Raw genomic sequence first — 20701 nt, 5'->3', positions numbered from 1 at the left:
TGGCTGTCATTTTATTACAGTAGCTCAGAATCATACTCAGTAGTTTGTATGCCCCCCACATGGTTGTATGCATGCCTGACAATATCGATCCATGGTCCTAATGAGACCACGGATGGTGTCCTGGGGGGGATCTCTCAGATCTGGACCAGGGTATCTCACAGCTTCTGGACAGTCTGAGGTGCAACCTGGTGCCATTGGATGGATGAAACATAATGTCCCAGAGGTGTTCTATTGGATTTAGGTCAGGCGAACGTGGGGGGCAGTCAATGGTATCAATTCCTTCATCCTCCAGGAACTGCCTACATGCTCTTGCCACATGAGGCCGGGCATTGTCGTGCACCAGCATAGGGTCTAACAGTGGGTTCAAGGATTTCATCCTGATACCTAATGGCAGTCAAGGTGCCGTTGTCTAGCCTGTAGAGGTCTGTGCGTCCCTCCATGGATATGCCTCCCCAGACCATCACTGACCCACCACCAAACCGGTTGTACTGTAATACGGTGGCCCTCAGCGGCTGGATTTACAGTGAGAAAGACTACCCCAAATGCAGTGGAACAACACGTATTTATTTTCCATGCAGCTCTTCTTACAAGCATCTCACACGTCGAGCGTCTTCACAGCAAAAAAGAAAAAAAAAAAAAACCCTCTAATGACAACTGGCAGCCTTCAATACTTTCAGCTGTCACAGACTAAACCATTCTTCCACTCACAGGTAATTTCTTAAATCCCCCCCTTCCACCATAGTACACAACACATCAACCTACATAAATAAATATACAACTGCATTTCACATTTTCATATTAATAAACATCTTCCTCTTTAATCTTACCCAAAAAACCCATATTATAAAACCCCAAACCCCAGCACAAAAGATTCCCCACCCTTCCTTAAGCCATGGTCTCTCCCGGAACCTTTAAATGGTGTCTGGACCCCAGGGAAATATTTGCCCAAACACCTTGGAGAGAACACAGGAAAGAAAGGTGAGTAACTACATCTTACAATTACTTCTTTGCACCCCCTTTAATTCTAGATCTTTCACCCCCACCCATCTGCATTAGTTGTCCTTACTGGTAAACCTTATTCTCCCTCAATCACCATTCCTTTTCACAGACACCACCACCTTCCTTGATGAGGAGCCGCTGTGCAGTATCTGAAACAAGGCTACCAACTGATTTTAAAATTCCCAATAAATATTCAATAAATAAACTTTGTTTGCAACTGTTCTGTGCAAATCCATGGTTAAAGTCCGAAGCTAAATAAAGTGCTGTTATTAAAAAGGAGGATGTGCTGCTAACGTGCTATACAAATTACAATATAAATAATAGTAAGGGAGTCCTCTTCCTTACACTGGTCATGCTGAACAATGCTGCAGGCAGCATAATGTTCTCCATAGGCTCTCCAGACCCTTTCACATCTGTCACATGTGCTCAGGATGAACCTGCTCTCATCTGTGAAAAGCACAGGGTGCCAGTGGCAGACCTGCAAATTCTGGTATTCTATGGCAAATGGCAATCGAGCTCCATGGTGCTGGGCAGTGAGCACAGGGCCCACTAGAGGACGTTGGGGCCTCAAGCCACCCTCATGAAGTCTGTCTCTGACCAAACAATCAGAAACATTCACACCAGTGGCCTGATGGAGGTCATTTTGTAGGGCTTCAGCAGTGTTCATCCTGTTCCTCCTTGCACAAAGGAGCAGATACCGGTCCTGTTGATGGATTAAGGACCTTCTATGGCCCTCTCCAGCTCTCCTAGAGTAACTGCCTGTCTCCTGGGATCTCCTCCATGCCCTTGAGACTGTGCTGGGAGACACAGCAAACCTTCTGGCAATGGCACGTATTGATGTGCCATCCTGGAGGAGTTGGACTACCTGTGCAACCTCTGTAGGGTCCAGGTATCGCCTCATGCTACCAGTAGTGACACTGACCGTCGCCAAATGCAAAACTAGTGAAAAAACCACCAGAAAAGATGATGAGGGAAAAATGCCAGTGGCCTCCACCTGTTAAACCATTCCTGTTTTGGGGGTCGTCTCATTGTTACCCCTCTAGTTCACCTGTTCATAATTTCATTAGCACCAAAGCAGCTGAAACTGATTAACCACCCCCTCCACTACTTAACTGACCAGATCAATATCCCAGAAGTTTAATGGACTTGATGCTATACTCTAATTAAAAAGTGTTCCTTAAATTTTTTTGAGCAATGTATAATCGTAGCATCACTTCCCTTGTCTTAAACTCCACACACCTAGAGTTGTAACCCAACATCCTATTGGCCTTTTTTATTGCTTCCCCACACTGGCGAAAGTGGGACATGGAAGCATCAACATACACACCGAGATCTTTCTCATAATCAGCTACCTTTATTTCAGTGGGACCCGTAAAATATCTGTACTTTATATTTCTGCTCTCTGAATGATTATCTTACATGTATCTACTGTATGTTAAATTTCATCTGACAGGTATCAGCCCAGTCGCTAATTAAATCCAGATCCCGTTGTAGCCTCTCCGCTGCTAGATCAATATCTGCTACGCCACCCACCCTGGTGTCGTCTGCAAATGTAACCAGTTTACTGTATGTATTGGTGTCAATATCATTAATGTAAATTAGGAACAGTACTGGTCCTAAAATTGAACCCTACGGTACCCCACTATGAACGCAGGCCCACTGTCATGCCCGGCTCATACGATCGTTGTGTGCCACGCCCCCTGATTATCCACGTGTGCTTCCCCTATCATGCCCAGCTGTACCTTGTCGTTTCGCCATGTCTTTTGTCTATATCAGTCCACATCTTGCCCTGTCCGATGTCCGTCATTGATGTTAGTGCTGTTGTCATGTCCCGTTCTGCCCATAGCCGTCTTCCCCCTAATAAAACCCCAGTTTTCCCCGTATTCTACCTCCCTGCTTCGTCCTTCCCTGCCTCCTTCCTGCCAGCCTGCCCGTTCGCACACGCAAACTCTGACACCCACAATATAATATTGTGTACAGTACATACTGTAATCAATCCAGAGGTAACATCACTTCTCCAAATTCAAGTTGCCAGTTATGTTTACTGTAGGTCCCAGGGGAAGGGGCTGCACTAAACCAGTATTTCAATTGATTATGAAAAACCTTAGTGCTTAATTAGTAATCACAGATGGTTGCAGCGGAATTTCTGAAGAGAACCGTCAAACGAGAACGAAGGAGTATATTCAAACAACATTTATCCAAAATGGGAAATTTATGACGCTTTCACAAACTAGATAATATAAAAAAGAGAACTTTATTTTAAGTATGCAATGTCAGGAGAAGATTCAACTCCGACCTCCAGCAGAGCTTCTCCCATGTCCTGGAGGACGCAGGGGACATTGAGTCCGAATGGGCCTTGTTCCATGCCTCCGTTGTGGAGGCGGCTGACTGGAGCTGTGGCCGTAAGGTGGTCGGTGCCTGTTGTGGCGGCATTCCCCGAACCCGCTGGTGGACAGCGGTGATGAAATGATGGAATGCGGCTTCGGCGGTCGTCGAGGCAAAAACTCAGGTGTGGGAGGAGCTTAGCGAGGCCATGGAAAATGACTTCCGGACAGCCTTGACTTCAAAGACCTCGATCCCACCAACACACCTTCCAATGAGGAAGCAGAGTCTGGGGAAAAAAAGAGGTGTCAATAGAAACTCACTGTATATTATAGGGAAAGAATTCGGGGTTGGGGGTGTAAATGAGGTTACGTACTGGGCATGCTGTTGTGGGCAGATGGGTTTCTCTCCTCCTTGGTGGCCGTTAGGGACTAACTAGCGTATTTTATGATGCGGGGGTGCGCAGGCACTACGCAGCAGCTGAAGTGTTTTCTGGCTCTGCTCATGTCCTGCGCACGATACCAGCTGCCTGTCCCCGCATCATAACACTCCACCTTGTTAGTTACCCTAAACCCATCGTGGCCGCCCATCACAAACAGGAGGTCGTCCACCACTGCGATGCCAAATTCACAGCGTGGTGTGGACATGGGGGCCACAGCATGCCAGCGGTTTGTGGTAGGGTCATAGACCTCCATGGTCTGCAGGTCATCAGGCCTGTTGATACCGCCCACCTGAGAGATGCCAAAGATTCATTATCACTTGGTTGCCAAAAGGATGGGCAAACATCAACTTTCCCAAAGTCATGAACTCTTAAGCAATTTTCACCCTATGAAGGCAGGCTCTTTAGAACCTCCCATTGTCTATAAATGACACAAGCTTATATACACATGTCAACCTATATGCAATGAAAACATGGATTTGGGCAACAGAATACTTGTATGATTCGGTGAAAACTGTGACCCTTCAAAAATGACTCCTTATGCTAATATATTTTGCTTTTTTATTGTTATTACTTAAAACGAACACTTGAAGCTAATCAGACACTGAAAAAAACAACAATCTGACCAATTATATCTGGAACTAGGGAAAATAATTAATAAAAAATCTAAACTTTACAGCCCGAGCTAGTAGCAGAGACCCCCAGCAGATCCATTTATAACCCAGAAATAAATGCAGGGAGGCTAAAGAGGGTAGCATATATGTTTTTTATGTGTATTAAGATAAGCCTTTGCAGCAGGTATTTCTGGCATTTAACTGTTTTGTTTGGTTTAAATGCATCACAATGAAAGACACAGCAGCAAAGACAAAAAAACCATGAGTCTTACAGGTAAAATGTGAGATTTGACACAGAAAGGAATCACTCACCGCATAGATCTTCCCTCTATACGCCGTGACTCCAAGGCTGTGACGGGGAGTGCTCATTGGAGTGATCAAGCTCCATTCATTAGTGAGGGGGTCAAAGCACTCCACTGTAGAAAGGCTCTCTGTTCCATTGAAGCCCCCACAGATGTATATCTATGAAAAACAATTTAACTGTGAACACCGTTATACTGTATATGACTGGGGTTTGGAGGTTACAGATGAAGTTCATTGTGACTCAAAAATAAAAGTATATGCTATGCATAGTGTATGACAGGGTTCCCCAGTTCCGGTCCTGGCGGAACACAGTTTGCAGATTTCCCTTCTCAAACACACCATAATCAGCTAATTTTCAGGTTTAGTATGGCTGTTTGAAAAGGGAAATCTGCAAAGAGTTTTGAATTCTGCTCCGCCAGGAACAGAATAAAGGAAACCTGACATGGGAACACCATTTCATCTATCTCACAAGTCTTGGATATGACACCACAGCACTACCCAATGTGCCCCTAATGGAGACCAATAATGCATTTATGCAAATACTTAAATTTATTGAACATAGTAATTATGGATTAAAATCAGCAATCTGAAGAGAAAGAGAACTCATGATTGAGTAAAATACTCAATTTCAAGGGGAAAATGAAGGTAAACACAGGCAGACGCCCTCCCATTACCCTACCTTGCCATTCAGGGTGGTGGCACTGGCATCGTTTCGCCTCTCATTCATGGGCTCGATCTGGGTCCATTTGTTGGTTACTGGGTTGTACCGCTCTACTTTATTGAGGGGCCTGAAACCAATATGGCCACCCATGGCGTAGATGAACCCATCAAGCACGACCACACTAATATTGCAGCGCTGCCAGTGCATTGGGGCCATCTGCTGCCATGCTCGTGTGATCGGGTCATATCTGCGCACGGTATTAATAGAGTTTTGGCCATCAAACCCCCCAATGCAGTACACAAATCCATTATGGTACACCATGCCATGACCAGCTAGGTTGGTCTGCTCCTCCTGCGTGATATCCACCCAGCGGTCGGCCCGTGTGTCATACGCATCGATGCAGTTGGTAGTGCGCATGTTCCAACCACCAACAGCCAGCAAAATGTCAGAGGGCAAGCGTGGGCGGATCAGCGGGTTCTCAAAGTCAGAGAGTGGACTTTCGTCAAGATCATAGATGACCTTTAAGACATCGCTGATAATTCGCCTGCACGCCGCATTGGCCTTCACTAGATCGTTGTTTTTGACGATCTTCATAAAATATTCTGGATCCATACGAGCCATGCGAACCTACACAGAAATCAAGAATGAGAGAATTCCCATGAGTTCCTTAGTGCTTTCTGTGAATCTCTGGAGATGAGCAATTCCTAACATTAAGGATACAGCAGGAAGTGCAAATTTTAATTTCTTTAGCTGTAGCCATTTACATAGAAAGTCTCAGATGTGTCAGCTAACACTTATTTTATGTCAGTGTGTTGTTTTCCATTATTTGTTACACTCTCCTCCCAAGTGTAATACCTGGAAGCCTTGGTTATAGACTTATGGGACATGGAAATGAAGGTTCAGTCTCTAGCTACAGTAATAAAGACTTCACTCAATGAGCATTCTATTGTTATATACACAAGTCAATGCGAACATAGTATAACTATACTCACCTTGGGCAACAGAACTGAAATGTGGGCCTCTCGGGTGGCAGGCTCGTGCTCGATCCAACGGAGGATGGCGTCAAACACCACATCTTCTTCTCTGACATTCAGTTCATCCCGCTCCATGATGTCACAAAGTTCTTCGAGCGTGAGTTCTAGGAAATCGTTTGATGTGATGGCAACCTCCTTAAAGTTCTTCAGGAGGAATTTGAATGCAGACTGGTGCAGCTCATTGAGGCAGTAGACTTCTCCGATTTTGACAAGCCCAACACAGTTGTCAAGGCAGAGATGCTCATGCAGGAAGTCACAGCAGCGCTGTACGATGCCCAGGACACTGAGATAATCAGCAGCTGCCAGGAGGTTCTCCACATTGTCAGCTGTGATGACCACAGAGTATGTGTAGGCGTACTCGATGACCTGCCTCAATGTTTCAGGGGAAATGCCTGGGAGTTGGTACTCCCGCTTTCCTGAATCACTCCAGTCACTGGCGAACAGAGCCCTGAAACACAATCCAGAAGTGACTCATCTAATAAATATGGGTTTTGCAGGCAAAGTTAATTAAGGGGTTTTCTAAATCTTCTGAACCAGGGACCCCCAAATGGAAATAAACCAGAGATAAGGACGCCCTGCTACAGATGATCACATAGGCATCAAAGAACTAGGGACCAGGGGCTTTAACTCTTATTTTTCCAACAGTAGCTCCCCCTTTAATATATTTTAGTTGGGCTGGTGGGCAAGTCCCCCGGAATACTTTGTTTTTCATGTTTGACATGGTCCCCTTTTTATATATTTATACCATTATTATTGTTATTATTATTATTATTATTATTATTATATGGTAAAAGTTAAGGTGGTACACTTATCAGAAATATTTCTGATCAGCACTGACCTACATTAATATAATTTAATATAATATATATTAATATAAACTTTCTGTCATCCTAGAGCCTTATTGCCAAGGAGAAGTCATTGCTAATGAGAGATAAAAACTGACTCCTTGCTGTTTTCGCATCTTCATATATGGGTCACAGCTACTTACTGGAAGTAGGAGCTACAGCCACACAGAATCACTCTATGGGCGTTGAACTGAACACCGTCTGCGATGAGGACCATGTCACAGAGCTGTCCTGCCAGCCGAAGCTTGTTGAACACTTCGAACGCCGGGGACATCAGTACTCGCTCCATGTCGTGTGCCATCATTATTCAAAAATGTGGATGTCTCGTCTCTTTCTCCTTTTTATACCACTCGAAATGACGTACATACGTTCTAATACGCAAAAACCGCACTTTTGCGTCACAGTGTTCTAAGATACCGTAACGTTTATTTTTAAATCTATATTTGAGATTCGAAATTGATTGGGGGGAAATATTTTCTATGCGCAATCAGCTGTACAAGAAGAACAAGTGAAATGTTTTTAATATCACTTTTGGTAAATGTATACCGTGCTTATCTTAGCATTTACGTTTTGTATCATGTATGAATTGTCAAATCACGAATTCCCGAAATAAATAAAATAGTTCCTTAATTAATAAAAAAAAAAAAAATCATATTTTTTCTCCTCAGCTGCGTTTCTAAAACTGAAAAACAAAAACGGTCCTTCACATGTCTGTCAGGAACGAGGTTAAAGTTCGTATCTTATTCCCTAGTTTCCACCTTAAACATAAGCCACTGAGCAACAAATGTCCACAGGACATTATTTTATGGGCTAAATCTGGTCGGCTCGTTGTGGCCTTTATTTAGAACAAAAATGGTCCTTGAAAATTGGGCTGTGTAGTCCGTCTGTTTTGGTCCACATTTAGCACAAGGCGGACGTATTTATCGGACCGCATATATCCCCAATACAGTCATGAAAACGTATTGCAGCAAGTGTGGAATTATCACAATGATTATTGTGCTGTGTACACTTCACCCAAATCCTGAACGCTATTGCATATAATCGATTATATATTATAGAGCAGTTATGTTACAATCAAGGTACAGTGTGCAATATCACTCCATGTGCTATTGACCATTTTCCTGTTTTATGATCTTTTCTTGAGAAATCGTTTTTTTTTTTTTGTAATTCCTCACTTCTGCCGACTAACTCCTCCACGTTTAATATATTTCCGTGCAGGTTTATAAGTTTGTTTTCCTGCAGCTTCACGGCACCCATCGTTCTTGCGCACCCCCACACAGATGGACGAGTTAAGTTAGAAGTGGATGGGAGTAGCGGCAGGACAGATATTCCGAGGGCGCCCATTGAACGATGTGAGTAATTATTATTTCTCGTTAGAATTCTCACTTAACACAGAATGTTGTGTTTGGCTGAAGTTTAAACAGTCGAGCTGAATTGTGGCAAGATAAGCTGAAGCTGTTCGCGTCCGTCGCTAATGCTCGCGCCATGACTAGCCAGCACATAGTGAAATGGCGAATGGATTTGGCGACATTTTCCGTTTGAATTGAGCACAGAGAGGTAGGTGGTGTTTTATTTGTGGCCCTGCTTTTACAGTGGACGTGTAGCAAAGTGAAGTTGGGATCTGCTTGCGTCTTTTGCAGCTAACATCACACTCGATATAGCCTAGCCGCAGTGTATGGTGGAATCGTCATTTTGGGTGTACACAACGCAAGAGCGCACGAGTGTTTTATATATTTATATATATATAAACAATTCTACTCTGGCTGAGTTTTTTTATTATTATTATTTTTCATGCTATACTATATACAAACGTTGTACAAGTACATCTTAGGATATAGTTCACTGTGACAATATAAATGGTAGGATGGAACTGAAACAGCAACGACTGTGTTTATGTAATTATTTAGGTCTGTGTATAATATCTTACTGTATCTAAAATCCCAAAGTAAATTAATTACTTTTACCCACCCACACACACACAAGACATATTAAGGATTGTACATTAACATATTTTATCGTAAAAAAAAACTGTTGTCCGAAACATACTGAATTTAACTGGATATAGATATATGCACACACAAACAAACATAATAACTAACATATAAATATAACGTTAAATATAAAACAAGCACACACAGAAGTCAAAATATGACATACATATAAAATGTATGGTCGGTTGATGGCCAGTTTTTCGCTGGTACTTGTGACTAGTGACATGGTGTATTGCAACAGCAATAAAGGTCATCATCATGATCATCATCTCATCATCAAATAGAACTTTAAATAAATATAACTTTAAATATAAAACAAGCACGCACAGAAGTCAAAATAAGACATACATATAAAATTATTATATTAAATAAGTATAAAAGGCAGATACAATTAAAATAAGGCATTCCTAAATGACACAATTAACATGATTGCACTTTGCACAACACACAGTGATATGAAATAATTGTCATCTATATCAGGACCTTCCTTGACTTCCTTGATGCAAAGTCATCAATAATGTCATCATATGAAATCTGGCCAGCAATTGCATGATTAATGCTGATGATAGCAAGGCCAGTGAGGCGTTCTTGAGACATAGTGGACCTCAGATATGTCTTCACAAGTTTCAGCTTTGAAAAGCTCCTCTCTGCTGAAGCCACAGTTACAGGTAGAGTAACTGCAATTCTCAGAGCAATGCACAAATTTGGGTATATTTCTGAGAGTTCGCTGTCATGCACAAAGTTCAGCAGCTCAAGACAGGTCATAGATTTTGATGGTAAGTCAGACGAATTCTTAATCTCCTGTGCAAGCTCTCCGGCATCCAAGTCTGATTGGTCCTGAAAAAGCTAAGTAGCACCGAGGGTCTTACACTGTTCAGTGAGGTCATCATTTGAGAGATTTGGAAAATGTGTCAGTCCTCCAAATTTCTGTCCCACATTTTCCAATGTGGTGAATCTCTCTTGGATGGAAGACACTGCAGCATCAACAACAACATTAAAAAAGGTCACCTCCAGGTTCTTTAAGTCATCACTCAATGGCTCATCAAATGATTTGTGAGAGAAGTGCCGCTTTGTAGATCTCTGTCTTTTCTGCTGTAGAACAGCCTCTACGTTCATGTCCTCACACATATCCTTGGCTGACATTTGTGCAGATGCAAAGCCTGTTGCCCTGTAGTTGCGAGAGAATTGAATGATAGCAGTGAGACGAGTCAGCGCCGCTTTCCATCTTATTTTCTCAGCCTGCAGAAGTGCCATCTCTTGTTTGTTAATTGTTTCACCATTTTTAATCCTCACTACCAGCTCTTTCCATGCTTTCATGGAGTTATGGTGTTCAGGACTATTGTCACGTGAGGTGAGAAGAGAACTGGCATGCTTCCAATCTATCAGCCCAGAACTTGTTAAACGGATGTGTCTTTTAGAAAACAAAAAAAAGCAAAAAAGGCTGTTGTTTTTCTCAGAATATACTAGCCAGCTTTTAGGCATCTTTTCACCGCTAACTAGTGTTTTCTTAAAATACTGCTGGTGGCAACTTCTTCCATCACCCTCATTTCTAGGAAAAACAAAGTCAGGTGCTACCTTACTTGGTCCTTTGCAAAACCAGCGGTATTCGAATGCTGTCAGTGATATCTGAAGGCCAGTTTGCAGGTTCTGTAGGCATGGGCTTATCCTCAGGGGGTTCAGCTCCAGGCATTTCTATGAGCATACATTTGCATTAGTATACACAAGTTATTTTGAATACACAGCATTCATGGTGGCGGAACAGTCTTTGCAAAATATTTTGCCACACACACACTCAGGCAACGCACAATCACACCTGAAGTGGCTGCTATTGGCTCTTCATCCTCGGGATCAGACATTTGTGGAGACACATATGTGGCTGAGGAGGTGGACGGCTCCTCATCTTGGGCGGTGGCAGTGGCAGAGGGTGCTCCAAAATGTTTCAGAAGTGCCCCTGAATAGAAACCCACTATAAAACTCTGATACATGCATGCATCATTTTCATGTTTAAAACAAACATATGATTTTGCCCAATTTATCAAATATTCAGAATTATATGTATAACAAGCATTTAATTGAATAGTCTATCACAACATCAGTGTTTGGAAGCAATGCATTACTCTGTAATTACACTAAGGTGACTTTCCTAAATAATGTAGCCTTATAGTGTAAGGGATTTTTTTTGCTAAGTCAGCTAGACTACAACAGAATTCTGTCGTCCGGTTTTCGCATAAGATAGTATGCAAACGGCTAACAAACAGCCATTATAATTCGTCATACACTGAGAATAGGACACAAATCAAAAGTACTTGTCCATCTTCCATCTGTGTTAATTTTGCACTCAAATATCAACACCCATCCCCCAACCCGAGAGTCTGGTGCTTTTGTGTTTGTTTCTTCCGTGTTTTTGGGTTACACGATCAATCTCGTCCCCCACCTGCAAATTTTATTTGTTCAGACCAAATGTGCCAACTTGAGTGAGGATTGATAGTTTGATCAATGAAGCCATGCATCTCCAGGTAATGGGGGCACATTACCTGCATTGTGAGGGATTGTCAGTTAGGGCACTACGGCCATGTGGCGCGTTTCCCTGAGGGTGATCCGGGTCGCAGGATCCTCATTGCTGAGGACCCAAGCGGCTGGACCAGACCAAGGGGACGCCCACGTACATGTAACACCTACTGTAGCTGTGGCAGATGGATGGCCGATGGATTGGTAGAACTGGACCGTGTATTTGCCTGGGGGATCGCCGGCCAGGATCCCGAGGAGATTCGCTGTGTGGTTGTTGACTTCATACATATAGATTGAATTTTATATCTTACATGAAATGCAAAACACAACAATAATCCTGATGTATTTTTCTGAAAATCTGTAACAATAGAGTGAAGGAACTGATCAAAGGCTGGGTTACTCATATATGGTATGATGAATACAATTAAGTGTTTGTTTAACCCTTTAGCTAAAAAACACACACACAAATTCCATAGCACAGCTGATTATATATATTTTATATTTTAATCATCCAGCGATATTGTTTAACGTTGTTTCGTTGTTCACATTTCGTGGTGTGTCAACAATGATCAATGAAAAACAAATTAAATTGTTGTTATTCCAGTCCTCCTGCCTGTCGTCTGCCTCAGTCTGTCTGTGGCTGAAGGAGCACAGATGCCCTCCCCAGCTTCCAGATGTCTCTGTATGGTAAAGTGCAGCAGTGTCTATTGGTATCATGGTCTCAGAAAAGAACAGCAGAAAATGACAGGAACAAATGTCCATCATCTGATACTCGGACTCCTGGTGACAGACAAGTAGTCTCTTCCCGCCTCCCAGCCCAGCATTCACCAAATAGCTATAGAGACACTGTTGCATATGCATGAGCTCCCACATAATTGTTAGACTGAACATGTTTCCTTTGTGTGGTTACATTGCAGCATTCTTAGAAAACTAAGAAAGTATCCCAGTGTTCTGTAAGCACTGTACATTTTAGGGAAAGAATTTGAGGGGGGGTGTACTTGAGGTTACCCACCAGGCAGGTGGGTTTATCTCCTCCTGGGTGGCCATGGGACTACCGAGGTGCAGCGTGCTGTACGATGCGGGGGTGCGCAGGCACTACGCAGCAGCTGAAGTCTCTGTTGGCTCTGCTCATGTCCTGGGCGCTAAACCAGCTGCCTGTCCCCGCATCGTAACACTCCACCTTGGTTGTAACCCAGACGTCATCAGAGCCGCCCATCACAAACAGGAGGTCATCCACCACTGCGATGCCAAAACGGCCTCGTGCCGTGAACATGGGGGCCACAGCACGCCAGTGGTTCATCGCAGGGTCATAGGCCTCGACGCTCCGCAGGTAATGTGACCCGTTGGAACCGCCCACCGGGGAGACACCAAAAGCAAGTGATCACTCAGGTACCAAAAGGATAAGCAAATATCAGCTTTACCAAAGTCACAAACTTTTCAGGAATTTTAGTCCTATGAAAGCAGGCTTCCATTGTCTCACAAGCTTATAACTCATTTGTGTTAAAGACACGTGAACCTAACTGTACCAAAGACAGGGATTAGGGTGGAGGGAAAACCAGCAGAATTAGCGGAAAATCACGAGCCTTCATGAGCCTTAAGACTCCTTATGCTCATATATTTTGCTTTTATTATTATTATTACTAAAAATGCCATTTGTAGTTAAACAGACTCTGACAAAAACAACAATTATGTCTGGAACTGGAGAATATAAAACTGTGATCAGAAATCGAAACTTTACTACCCGAGCTTGTAGCAGAGTCCCCCAACATATTCGTTTATAACCCAGAAATGAATGCAGGGAGGCTAAAGAGGGTGGTATATATTTTGTACATGCATTCAGATAAGCCTTCACAGTGAGTTATTCTGACAGTGAACATTTTGTTTGGTTTAAGGGAATCACAATCCATGACAGCAGCAAAGACAGATAGGTAAAACTTGAAACTTGTCACCTATGGTTCAAGGTGCAAGAAAGGAGTCACTCACCACATAAATTTTCCCGTGATAAGCAGCGACCCTAAGGCCACGTGGGCGAGTGCTCATGAGAGCGATTATGGTCCATTCGCCAGTGAGTGGGTCATAGCACTCCACAGTAGCATGTGTATCAGCTCCATTGTAGCCGCCACAGATATATATCTAAGAAAACCAATTCAAAAGTGATGAGTGTCATGATGTACATGATTGAGATGGAGATCCAGAAAGTACAGGGTCGTAGTGAAGCTGGAGCCGACCACAGGAAGCACATGGCACAAGGTAGGAGATTTACAGATAAAGTTCACCGTGACACAAACATAGAAGTATGTGCAATGGATAGTGTAGGACAGGGTTCCCCAATTTCCGTACTAGCGGGCCAGAATCCAATGAGCTACAGAGCTGCACAATGCCCAGGATGTTCAGCTGATCGGCGGCCGCCAGGAGGTTCTTCACGTTGTCAGTCGTGACGAGCACAGAGTACGCGTAGGCGTACTCGATGATCTGCTGCATCGTATCTGGGGAAACGCCTGGGAAGTGGTAGTCCCGTTTTCCTGAATCCTTCCAGTCACCGGTAAACAGAGCCCTGAAGGACAGCACAGATGTGAGTCATTTAATTAAAAATATGGTTTGCAGACAAAGTTAACAAGGGATTTTCTAATTCTTAAGTTGAGGAACCTCCACTACAGATAATCACATATGTACTTAAGAACTAGGAACCAGGACAGAAAGGGCTTTAATATTTTTTTTTTTTGCAGCAGTGGGTCCCCATTAAATTTTTCACTTGGATCTGTGGGCAGTCCCCTGCAATATTAGTTTGCCTTTGAATGACGTGGTCCCATTTCAATATTTTTATACTACTACTATAATAATAATTATTATACTAATAATTTTAAGTATTATTTTTATTATCATTATATGTCCAAAGTTAAGGTGGTTCACTTAGTAACTAGCTCAGAAATATTTCTTATTAGCCCTGTACTCTAATTTAACACAATTATGCATTTATGAAACTTTCTGTCATCACAGACGCTCATTGCCGGGGACAAATCATTGCTAAAGAAACAAAACTAACATTGAATGTAAGAAAACAATATATGTGATGTTTAGTAAATTCATTTCAGTTAAAATACCATTCTTTTCATGAATGGTACATGGAGCAGACGTATTGCATGGTGCTCTGTGAAATTGTGTTAAAATTTGTAACACCGATGTTTAAAGGGACTTTAAGGGACCAGTTCATATGTATGCACGGAGCGTATTTTGTGACAAATGTTTTATCACCTTTGGAAAAAGAAATAAAGTACATGTATAATTAAAAGGTTTTAGATTTTTCCTATAGGCTTTTCCTTTATAAAAAAGCAGTGAAAACGGGCTTTCAGGTAATTTACCTGGAAAAATAAAGTTTAAATAAATTAAATAAATGCTCTAATAGTACACGTAAGTTAGTGGTTTATTTATTGTTAGTTACTGTAATGTTGTGCTGCTTTATTTGTTTAATCGTCTAGTCTGTGAGGAAGGCATTCAAGTACGAATTGCAATGTATTTTGTACATGACAATAAACTCTGAATCCTTGGAATAAATGTATTTGATCTTTTTCCTGGCAACTCTCTTTTTATACAGGGCCATTATATACAATAGTTAATTTTTTTCACTGCTGAGAGTTTGTATCAGGACTTGGTTATTGTAAATTTAATGTGCATGCGGGTGTTATTTGTATAGATTCATCTACACCCTTCTGGCAGTGCTGCCATCGCAGTCAGGTCTCGCACACTTCGAGCAGTAGTTTATACTCCACCCCTGCAGCCGCCGGCAGATGGCGCTCCACGTCCCGTCAGCTGCACACAGACCTAAGTCCGAGTCCAACGCACCCATAGTCTTGTGATGACATGTGATTGAGAAAATGTCATCAGGTGGCTGTTTAGCGGTTCAGAGGATTAGCTGGACTTGATTTTGACTGAATGACACCTGGAGGAAGTTTTAAGGGTAGAGGACCTTGTTTAGAAGCAAGAAGGGGAGAGAGACGGCGGGGTTGTTTCGTGAGGCAGGGACGGTGTTGGATGCTCAGTTGACAAGAAAGGATGTTTTGTGCCATGTTGGATTGACTTTCGGATGGAGTGACCAGCGAGGGACGTGTGGAAAGACTTTGTGTGCGTTTTCGGTGGGCTTTTGGGACGCAGATACCCACAGACTGATCTACGGACATACGGGATGGTCTTGGCGGCTACTGGACAGAGGGAAGTTCGGTGGTTGTTTTAATCTTAGATCCTGTGAGTGTGTGTGTGTGTGTGTGTGTGTGTGAGAGAGAGAGAGAGGGGATTAGGGAGGTATATTTACCATGGTTTAGCGTGGAAAGTGGGTGGCTTATTGGGAGTGTTTTATGTATTGAGCATTTATTTATGCATAATAACGAGGTATGTTAAAGTCTAACCTATCCCTGCTTTAGACCTTTTGGGGGGTGTGCAACACTGCATGATGGTGGGTGGCGCTAGCTGCTGGCTTGGTGTTCCGTAGGTTACATAACATAACCCGTATTCCTGCCTGCATTCACTTAAACCTGGTATCTTTTATGAACAGTATATTTAGTAAAGAATAAAGGAAAGTGTATTTGTTACCGTGTTCTGTGTGGGTTTTTGTGAGGAATCTGGGGACGATGACCTGACCGGTTAAAAGAGGCGGTGGCAGCGTAAGGAAATTGCTGTGACATTACAGTCTATTGGGTGGGTTTCCTGGTAACGGTGACTCTTAGCATCTTGCGAAGACTTCAAAGGTAAACCTTACAACGAGAACACGTGTGTACTTTTCTAGGCGTGCTTCCAGAACAATCCCATAAGACGTTGCTTAAGGGACAGCTTGACTGCGGAATGAAAGAATGTGGTGTTCTCTGTAAATACAACACTGCAGGAAAGCTTCACAATCAGGATTGAGGAGAGCCTAAAAATGAGACGCAATTTGAATAATCTAACCGTAAATTAGATTTTCGCTGATCGGGTGCAGGATCCCGCCTCCCCAGCTTGTAGTATCACAGCTTTTTATTTGTATGCATACGTTCTTTAAAATGCCTGGTGCGTATGTCATTGATTTTTGGGATGAGCAATGCCACAATAGCCGAAAGATTGTGTTACTGTTATAACGTAAAAGAATGTACAATGTGCGTTGATTACCTCATTAGTACTATTCCAGGGTGCTTTCTTATGGAAAATATATTAAACTTGTATGAAATGAACCTGCAGTGTCGACTCAACCTTATCAACCAAAGTTTTGTTATACCGCGACAAGGCTGAAGTTGCCTTCTAATTCTCCAGCTTCTTCGCAGGATCCGTGCCTCCTTAAAAGGGGATGCCGTTTCGACCGAATCCACTAGAGGGCGCTGCTAAATTGAAGACTCTATAAATGTATTCCTTATCTCTAAAATGTGTTCTTTTAAATTAAATTTGGAATCTGAGCTGTGTATTTGATTTCTCAGATATTATTTGAAGATACGTCACTACAATTTTCAGTTTAATTCCGTACAATTTCTGAAATTGGAAGTCTTTCATTAAGATGTACTGCACAAGCTGCAGTTTCTGTAACTTGTCGGATTTAAGGTACCGCAGTTTAAATGGACTTCATATTCGTTCACTTACATTTTGCCCAGACTACCTCAAATTCGACAAGATACTCTGATAAGCCAGTAACTCCGCTTCATAGTACAGGCCGCTGTTCTCGTTTAGTTACATTTATTTTTGTTCCTTGTTGTGGTTTGTGTTTTCTAGGGTCGGTGCCTGGTAATTGTTCCAATCGTTGCTCGTTGTCCTGCACCCTCTGTGATTGGTCGATTGTCTGATGTCCCACACTTTGATCCTCTTATTAGCCCAATTGGCTTGTTTAACTGCCTGCCTCTGCTCAGTTGTTTACTCGGTCATTGTGTGTTCATGTTGCTGTGTGTTTTATAATCCTGCTCCCTCTGTTATATCTCGTCTGTGTATATGTATGTGTGTGCGCCGAGACACATTAGGGGATGACGAGGTTCAATATTTAACTTCAGCTCCGGGTCTAACGCACACACACTCAACTTCACTGTGTTGCCTTCTTCGACTTCCCTCCTGTGCTGCCTATAACTATATGCTACTACTGCCCTCTCGTGGTTGAATCCAAGCTATTACAGTATCTATGTATGTGTGTATTTATATGTATGTATATATAATATAGTGTGTGTGTGCAGGAATATTTCAAAGACAAGTCTGGTGGTACCTGTAGCACAGCCGTCTCTGTGTTGCACAGTTGGTTTCAGTATCCAAATGTCCCTTCAATTACAGTACGTGCTTCATTCTGATAACGCAAGATATTTTTGATGATACGGTTTGTTCTTTATAAATGTATATAATTTTCTTTCGGTATTTCATTAAACAGTATGACTGAGTGAAAGGACCAGATGCTATAATAAAACATATATTGACCAGTTCTTGTCTTTTTATCAATTTTAGAGGGACTTCCAGTTCTTGGTGACTCTGCGGTGTGTTTCATGGTATCTAAGGCCATGGAAACTTGACACACCTTTCTGCAATATGATCCTTTTCATGTTTTGTAAGCTTTCTGTGAAATATGACTTTTGGTGTAAGATACAACTGAGTAAAGGTCATGAGAACGTACCTGGACAGCTGAGCTTTATTTGGGGTTAATCAGTCACTTAACTGATGGCAGGTGTGTCCCCAAAAAGCCTAAATGCTGTAATTAAATCAAAAGCTGCTCCAACATTGTCATGCCCTGCTCGTCGGCTCCTCCTGTGTGCCACGCCCCCTGCTTACCCACGTGTGTTTCCCGGATTGTACCCAGCTGTGTCTGCTTATTTTCAATCAGTCCTGTGTATTTCAGAACGTGTCTTACCCGAGTCCTTTGTCCGTCATTGATGTTTCCTGTGTCCGGTCCGTCCAATAAATCCCCGTTTACCCTTCTTTTGCCTGCTCGCCTGTTACCTGCTCGCTCGCCTGCCAGCGCACTCGCTCTGCCCGCGATCTCCCGTGACAAACATAATATTAGTTTATGGGTGTGCGCACTTAGCTAGCTTATTGTATGTTTATTTAAAAAATTTTTCCCCCAAACACATTTTTGTTTTTCGGTTAAATTGTATAGGTTTTAGGTCACGTTAAAAGTGGAAAAAGTTTTGAAATGATTTATATTGGTCAATTTTTTTTTTTTTTTACATCATGAAAACCCGGCATGTTAACAGGGATGTGTACATTTTTTATCTCCACTGTACCAGGGCATAACAGTGTGGAACAACTAAAATAACCAATCAGCACAGGACAACAAGAAGCAGACGGCATAACAAGGACTGAAATTAAGAAACCTTAAACACTAAGGTTTAATAACGCTAGAGAAGACTTAATATGAGTCTAAGCAGAACAAAGTTAGACAAGCAGGTTACACCTTAAACAGGGACACAAAGAGATACTAAGGAAACCAAAAACCAATAAAACTTTGAGGTGAACTCATGACTGGAGGGGTTTAGCTTCTAAGCCATTTACTCAACCCATAGAGCGACGCCTGCTGATCAAAAGGACACAAGACACACAGGACAGGATCGGACAGGTACTGGCGCAAACGTTTAATTGTCTGGTAAAATTTAACTTCATAGAGGTTTAGGAACTGAAGTGGTGTCCATTTAGCCATCCAACAAGACATCAGTAACTTTTTGGAGAACAGAACAAATTCTTGTTAGTTTTTGTTTTACTTTATTTTTTTCTGAGCATTTTACTACACTTTCTAGCCACATAAATAGCTTTAAACATTTTCTTTGACTGCCTATGACTTTTCTTCAGTACTGTGTATGCGTCTACATGCATTTCCTCAGACAGAAAAATGACCTGGAAAATGTCGTCCTTGGTTAAATTTGAGGCATTTCTGTATGCGATTAGCAGGTAATCTGGGTGTTTGTCATTGCATGCTTGTTGATTTTGACTCCACTCTTCTTTGTACACATTATTCTCACAAATAGAACATGACAGCTGTACAGCCAAAGGATTTATAGCATCTGCTTTACCCTGAGACACATGGGGCTCTGAGGCTCACAGCTGGGACTCAAAATGCTAAATGAGAATCACTGAATATTTACTACCACATGTATGTATGATGCCCTTATTCTTTTAAAAGTTGCACAATTTCATTTTCGTAAATACATTAATAAAACAAACCTGAGCAATTTCATAATAGGATATTATGCTTTTGCATGATTATTTGTCCAGCTATGGACATTCAGTGGCACCCCCAGAAAATATAGATTTAGATCCTTCCCTGAAGACACCCACAGCGTGAGGACCAGTAATATTACTTTTAAGGAGGAAAAGTTGCAACTACTTGAAGCTAGTCCATAGCCATACTAACAACTGAAGCTTACTTTATGTTCCTCATTGGAGTTGGTACGTTCCAGCGGTCTCTTCTGCAAGCTCAGTCAGTGATGCAAACAAGAGATGTGATTAGTGCGGATATTTCTGGATGTTTGGCGCAGATTATGGTTGAGTTTCGATACAGAGAACTGTCTATACAGCATGCCAGTTACTGATGGAAGAAATCACTGAGCCATTTCTCCAGTTTATTTTAGGAACCTTGGTTCCTGTTTCTGACCTGTGTGTTCCTAGTTTGCATGTTCTCTCTCTCACGCACGGATCTGGCAGTTCTAGATTCCACCTGCAGTCCAAAGACATACAGTGAGGCTGATGGGTATCTCCAAAGTGCCTGGAGGGTGGTTTGCCCCATGATGGTCCCGGGTGAACCCAGCTTTGTGCCCTGTGTTGCCTGATAGACTCTAGTCCAGTCTGTAGTGCTGCACTGTATTCCGTGGTAGGAAGGAAGAAGTGGGGTTTGGTTAGGCTTCAGAAATATTGCATAGAGGTTATAAAAAAACGCAGCCTTGCACAGATGGCACAGAAGGGTGCAGGGGCATGTCAGATGAGCCGTGGTACCTCCTCAATGCCAGTTCTAGTGACCAGTTATCAAGCTCAGTCAAGCGGGCAAAGAGGAAATGATTCTTATTCCTC

General features: G+C 42.4%; 1 protein-coding gene across 1 annotated transcript; it reads right to left on the bottom strand.

Moving 5' to 3' along the window:
- Positions 1 to 3234: 3234 nt before the first annotated feature.
- Positions 3235 to 7547, bottom strand: LOC125728098 (kelch-like protein 10). Its single transcript, XM_049005186.1, has 6 exons — positions 7361 to 7547; positions 6331 to 6820; positions 5357 to 5965; positions 4687 to 4836; positions 3698 to 4052; positions 3235 to 3610 (listed from the first exon to the last, which is right to left on the bottom strand). The coding sequence occupies exons 1-5, from the start codon at positions 7519 to 7521 to the stop codon at positions 3753 to 3755; spliced, it is 1710 nt and encodes a 569-aa protein (XP_048861143.1). The 5' UTR covers positions 7522 to 7547; the 3' UTR covers positions 3235 to 3610; positions 3698 to 3752.
- Between the last annotated feature and the right edge of the window lie 13154 nt (positions 7548 to 20701).

This window comes from Brienomyrus brachyistius, unplaced genomic scaffold (genome assembly GCF_023856365.1).
Source record: "Brienomyrus brachyistius isolate T26 unplaced genomic scaffold, BBRACH_0.4 scaffold155, whole genome shotgun sequence".
Taxonomy (NCBI): Eukaryota; Metazoa; Chordata; class Actinopteri; order Osteoglossiformes; family Mormyridae; genus Brienomyrus; species Brienomyrus brachyistius.
Note: the sequence above shows the minus strand (reverse complement) of the source record. Positions and strands in the feature narration are given on the sequence as shown.